This window comes from Apaloderma vittatum, unplaced genomic scaffold (assembly GCF_000703405.1).
Source record: "Apaloderma vittatum isolate BGI_N311 unplaced genomic scaffold, ASM70340v1 scaffold12918, whole genome shotgun sequence".
Classification (NCBI taxonomy): Eukaryota; Metazoa; Chordata; class Aves; order Trogoniformes; family Trogonidae; genus Apaloderma; species Apaloderma vittatum.
In genome coordinates, this window is record NW_009732531.1 from 17,001 (window position 1) to 23,484 (window position 6,484).

The following is a 6,484-nucleotide window of genomic DNA, read 5'->3' on the forward strand; positions in this document are numbered from 1 at the left end:
GAAGAAGAGCTCCATGTTCCTCTAACACATCACAACTAACGATGCCCGAATCAGCTTGGCACTATGCACCCGGGCCAAATAGGATTTTATGGTGGCAGATGAGAGAATCCTGATCTTTCTGCTCCAGTGGATCTTCCTCAGCCATTCTATCTCCCCCTGACAGCAACTGACAGCCCAGGAGGAACATCTGACCTGCCCACTGCACATATGCTCTGCCTGTCTCATTACAACATCGCACAGAAAAACACGAGAGAAAATTGTGTGCTTTGCTTACCATTTTTCCATGAGACTGGAAAGCATAGGAGAGCAAAGTGGAAATACATTTCATTAAAACATAAAGCTAGCAGCACTTCTTCAGCACCCAAGTGTCAAAATTGGCTATTCTTACCCAAATGTCACTTATCCCATCTGCACAATACCCTCTTCCCACGGCATGTAAGTGGATTAAGCTAATGGGTCTCTGCTAAACTGATAGCTGGGAGGTTTTCCTTCATGGCTGCAGACTAAGCCTCAAACCACGGGACAAAATGATGTTCCTTCTTCAGCGGCAACCGCGCTCCAAGTGACGATCTTGGCAATGCTCATGCTGCCCTTCCAGGCTCCTCCAGCGCGGGACTCGTGGGAGCGAGAGTATCCCCACGGACCTTCCCTCCCCGCCCTCCTCTCTGCCTCATCCCATGTTTGCTCCCTGCCAGTCCCTGGCTGCTGGCGGGCCAGAAAGCAGGGAGCAGCTTCCTCTCTCCTAATTCCAGTCATCCCAGCCTCTTCAGGGCTGTTTTGCAAGGACTGAGGTCAAGGATTAAGCCCAGCCCCACGTTAATAAACATTTCCCAACTCTGTAAGGCTGCCCTGAAAGTTGAGCATTTCTTTTCCAGCTTTTTGCACGCTCTGTTTCTATTTTAATGAGAATGTGCTACCCAAGGACTGGCCCAAACAGCTCTAAAATTCTCTTCAGCAGAGCTAATCCCCAGTCCACCTACCTTCTTAATGTCCTTGTTGTTCATAGGGTCGTCCGTCATCTTGTGGAAGAGTAGCTCAATAATTTCTTTCAGCTCATAATTGTATCCTTTCCTTTTGCAGACGATCACCACTTTATCAAATAAAAATAAATACCTGCCCAAAGCAACCAAATAAACCCAGTCAAAGATCTCATTAAAGTCCTCGTTGAAGAAAAAGCATTTGGAAAGCTCTGCAGAGCATCTCTAAGAGAAAACTGAATAAAGGAGCACAAGGGGAATTGCCAAACGAAGGCATGTTTAGTTTGGGAAAACTCACCTGTCCTGTTTGGTGTGGTTGACTATGGAGCGCACCTTCAGCTCGCCGTCAATCTTCGGCCTCCCAAACTCCTCCAGCTTCACTTGCTGCAGAAAGCAAAGCAGGGCTGGGATCCAAGGCTGGGACAACGCTTTGAAGAGGTGGACACCCAAACCCACCCGTGGTGTGCCGGGGGCAACCCCACCTGCCCTGCCTCGAGCTGCTGCAGCTCCTGGGAACAGCGTCGCCCTCGCCCTGGGGAGCCTGTGCATCACGAACGGGAGCATCCCTGGAGCTCCAGCACCAGTATCCCAGGGCAAGGCTCAGCAGTAAAAGCATTTTTTCAAGGTTTGGAATTCAGAAAGCAAAATCCCTGCAAAATGAGCTATTTTCCAGGGGTTTCTATGGAATTAGAAGCCTCTGGTTCCCATCCTGGGATTTTGGGGGAGGCTGGAACCCGGCCTAAAGGTTTGGTCAGTTTGTCTTTCAGCTCAGCTTGCAAACTCAGTGCAGCACGGCCGCTGAGCCACGGCAATCAGCCCCCTCAGATTGTTCTCATGGGAAAAAAAACATTGTGAAGCATCACCACTGGGCAGGAAAATAAATATTTCACAGAGTTGCACGCATAGTCCATAATTATTTCATTGCCGTGCCACGTGGGCTCTATACATGTAACACCAACCACTCCACAACGTCCCGCCCGGTGCAATGAGAGGAAACCCTGAGCAGAACGTGCCTGGGACTGGTCTGCAGACAGGAGCGACTGCTTTGCTAACATCTCATCTCCCACACATCAGTCCTGCTCTCTGCCTGCTGCAAGGAGGAGAAGGGGTGGCTTCGTGCCCCCATTTGCATTCCCGTTTTGACGGCGCCTGATGTCTGATTGTTCGCACAGATCAGGATTATCATGACTGCTTCAATCAAAACCTGTGAGCCACAACGGCCCGTATCCCACTGGAGAATTTTTGCAGGTTTCTCTCGAAAACGAAGGATTCCGTCTCCATCTGTTAAAATAACCATCAACTAAAACTCCATTGTTTCCTAATGAAGTCAAGGCTTAAAGCCCCCCAAATGCAGGACCCCTCGGGGCGGGCAGCCCCCAGCATCTCCCTCCATCTCTTCCTTTTGAAGCATCTCAGGTGTCAGCACCCAAATTGCATTACCCCGGCATAAAGCATGACAGCAGAGCAGCTGCACCAGCAGCTGACCAGCCCTTTCCTCCCACCCCTGGCAACTGTGGGAAAAAACTCGTTAGCTTCAAGCTCTGCCACTGAATACAAAATTAACAGGCTTTTTGGGGGCTAAAGTGAGTGACAGGTTGCAGAGTAATGGGACCAAGTGTTTAGTACCTTTGGAGCCTGGAGGATGAGATTCTCCTTAAAATGACCTGGCTGAGATTTTGGGGATTGGGTACATGTGACTTTCTCCTCCAAACTAGCCTTGGGACACTTTCAAGTGCAAGAACATGCAGTTAAGCTCTCTGTCCTCTTAGCAGCAAAAGAAAATGCACAGACAGCTGATTTAGGAAATTCTTGCCCCCACCTACACCAATAACATGAGGAAATGCTGGAGAAACATTTCCAGTGTAACATCACCAGTAAAAGCCAGCCTCCATCACAGCCAAATCAGTTTTGTACTGTCAGCAAAAACACTATCCACGACCAGGGAGTGTCCAAACACACAGGGATTTTCTTGGGTAGCACATCAGATGCAGTAGTTAATTACACAGAAAAAGCAAACACATGAATAATAATCACATTAAAGCTGGGAGCAAGAGAATTTTCCAACTTACCAGATTTTCTATGGAGCTTTGAAACTCACTTATTTTCTTTAAAGTCTCTTTGTCCCTCTTCACTTCATTTATATACATGGCCAAGTCCTTAAAAAAAAAAAAAGTGAATGTTTGATTTTACTTTTCCAGGTGAAAGTAGCACCTTATCAAAGCAGAAAACACCACCCTTCGTCCCCAGGATTCAGCCCAGGACCCCCTGACCACAGGTTTTTGGCGCTCGCTCTTCTGAACCAGGCGGGCACTGCAATTTTGAGCATTTCCCAGAAGAGGGCAATGCTCGAATCCTGTGCAGCACAGCAAACCTGAGCCACGGCTTTCACCTGGCGAGAGCAGCCAGGCATCCCCTGCCCTGCCAGCATCCTTCCCCTCCCAGCTGTCATCACCGTAATTCCTTTCCTCCCCCAGGATACAAAAGCTGCGAGCCAGCCTCTGCTGTCACAACACCCACATCTGTAAAATAACTGCTTTGGACACCCGGCTGCACGTTAGCTGTGAGCAGCATTGGAGCTGTCTCTGTCCCATTTGCTTCCAGGTGACCTCCCCGGCTGCTCCAGATCACATCGGAGCTGCTGAGAGCGCTGGGACGCTCACACTCCATCCTTCCCAGGGACACCCCACCAGAGTGTCCTCCTCTCCCACAACACAAAGGCTACATTGTAAAATAAGGAGATGGTTGATATTGCTTGTCCTGCCCTGAAAAATTCCCCGCTTCCCTAAATGTTGACGCATCAAAGAGAAAGAGCCCTATCCCTTCCACTTAAACAACTTCTCACACCCTTCGAAGCATATTTTCTGCACCCATTCTTTTGGTTCTTATCTGCTCCCTGCCTCCCTGTCCTCAACAATAGCTCTTGTCATCTTGGATTAAATCTGAACACAGGATTTTTTTTAAGACATCCCCTCCGGGTCAGACCTTCCCCAGCTTCCCAACTTAAGAAGGGTTAATCAGAGAAAATAATCACAAATCTAGGTGACAATATTTGTAACATCACAAAATACCCCACCGAGCCAGTGGCAGGGATGGTTATGGAGAATGACAAAACCAAAAGCCTTATGAAGCAGCATCCTCCATCACGCTTGAGCTCTTGCTCCCTCCTGAACAGGCCATCTCCTATGCGATCAGGAATTACAACCCCAGGACCATCCGTGACTGAAGCATCGACAGAAATGTGCAAAGTGGGGCTGCGGGATTTCACTGGGAACCTGTCTCACCCCCACCATCACCCAGAGGCTTGGTTCTGTGCACTCAGCTGGAGGGTCGGTACCTGCACCAAACACCCCCGTGTGCAATTTTTTTGGCACAAATCCTGCCCCTGCCTTTTGCAAACAACTACCCACGCAAAATGCAATGGAGGTGAATCCCTTTGGGCAACATAGCTCTGGCTGTAGATAGTCAGCCCCCTGCACAGCTCTAACCCCAGACACCAGCATCACCCGCCACCCACCAGCACGGCAGAGAGAAAGGCTGGATTCGTGATGGAAAACACAGCTTGTAAGCTAAGCCTTGCTTTACAGATCAGTTCAAACCCAACCACACGGCTTTCTATGTCCCTGCCGAGCCCAGCCTGGTCTGAACCGTGCCTGCAATGGGGTGAGGAAAAACAGGAACCTTGCTGATGGTTGTGGGCAAAAACCACCGAGCCTGCAGTGCAGCCAGAATGTATATGCATTTATTTATTATCAGTGCTATCAGTGGGTGCCGTATTCTGAGGTATAAACAGGGTTTAACAACTGTCGCCAGGTTCAGCTCTCGTTCGAGGCCACGGCCATGTGCTGTGCAGCAGCGGGCTGTGAATGCAACGTCCTTCAAACAACCTCAGCTTTAAAGCGACCTACATATCGGCTCTGGATCCCAGGGCTTGCAGGGCTAATGGCTGAAAAGGTCACCTAACTTATGTAAGCGCTGGGAAACGTGGTGCTGTTACAAAAGCTGCGGCTCCAAGGTAGAAAACAAAGTGACCTGAGAGCGAGCCCAGGGATGAGTCCTGCAGTGCCCTGCAGAGAAAAAACCTGGAGCTAATGATCATCCTCAGGTCAGATTCTGCTGATGATGGTCCCCCAGTGTGAGTGTGCAGGGGGGAAATATGCATGCAAGCCAGAAAATTTTTGGATGATTTTATTTTTTGTGGCTGATGGTCTTTCCTGATATCTTGAGTGTTTCAGCTGAGAGCTCAAAAAAACCTTTAAACAAAGCAAAATTTTGACACCACCTTTGTGGAAAGAGCATTTTTCCCCTTAATAATAATAAAAAAATACTTGGATAAAAGGATTCCCAGTCAGCACCTGGATAACAGCAAGTGGGCAATGCCCTGCATGGGCACAGGCTCCCATTTCTGCAACACTCCCCAACTTGCTGATACGTTTGGAGTTCCTCCAGATCCCTCCTAGCAAAAACAAGACCAGAATCTGGCACAGCCTCCTTAGCAATTAGTGAAAAGTCATAACTTGTCAACAAATACCAGCTTCCCCAGCTGCTTAAGGAGGAAGATAACGGCGACACCTACAGATCTGCTGTGACGCAAGGGCATCGAATAGCAATCAGTATACACACGCGTGTCCTAAAGGAGGAGATGGGTCTTTCTCAGGCTGTTGGGTGGTTTTTCCATCTAATTCCTTGTCACACAGAAGCAGAGGGGTCCTGCTCTCCTGTTGCACCCCAAGCCCAGCGCATCCCCATCACCCTCCCGTACCTGCATCGCCTCCAGAGCCTCCTTCAGCTGTTGCTTCTCTGGTCGGTCTGATGAATGGCTGAGCAGCCCCTGGAAAAAAAAAAAAAAAGAAACCAAAGAGTTTGGGTGTGCCAGGAAAGCTGCCCACACCTCGTTTGCAGCAGGCAGGCTATAACCTGTGGGCAGCAGCTGCCTGTTGCCAGGGTGGTGACAGGGATGCCAGTTCAGCTGTAGCCATGGGACATGGAGCAGGCCAAGCGGCTGGTGCTCGAGAGATCTGCTACATAGAGTTGATGGGAGGAATTTCACACATAATCAGATTATATGCAAGCTTATTTTATATTCATTAACTGCCTCTCATGGCTAACAAATGCAGAATTACCCTAGGTCACCGTACTTTGAAAGAGAGCACAAATATTATGTCATGTTAAGTAGCTCTAGTAATTATTTCATTTGAAGGGGAAAGAAACCAAAACCCAAGCCTCACTCTGCATTTGGCAATGGTTCACTCTCCACTGTAAAAGACAGAGAGGATGGCAGCTGCAGAGAAGTACCAACGCTGAAACACTTACTTTTAACAGAAGATGATACTTCAAAACTCTTTGCATTGGAACCACCAGCAGATCTTGCAATTTAAATTTCCCATCCTGAACCTTTAGTGTGCATTCCTATGAAAAAAAAAAAAAGAGTAAAATAAAAAAAAATAAATCAATAAATCAGCAGCGAAGCAGCTGGGAGAAAACAATGGCTTTCCCCACCCCACCCCCAA

At 48.6% G+C, this 6,484-nt stretch overlaps 1 protein-coding gene across 1 annotated transcript in view; it reads right to left on the minus strand.

Moving 5' to 3' along the window:
* The window catches only part of VAV2 (vav 2 guanine nucleotide exchange factor), a gene marked incomplete at its 5' end in the record, with an annotated part of 97,605 nt that overhangs the window by 9,428 nt on the left and 81,693 nt on the right, over positions 1-6,484 (minus strand). Inside the window, 5 exons of the mRNA XM_009875565.1 lie at positions 981-1,113; positions 1,276-1,361; positions 3,047-3,133; positions 5,737-5,805; positions 6,288-6,383. Coding sequence (XP_009873867.1) covers positions 981-1,113; positions 1,276-1,361; positions 3,047-3,133; positions 5,737-5,805; positions 6,288-6,383 — 471 coding nt within the window. The remainder of the gene's footprint in view (positions 1-980; positions 1,114-1,275; positions 1,362-3,046; positions 3,134-5,736; positions 5,806-6,287; positions 6,384-6,484) is intronic.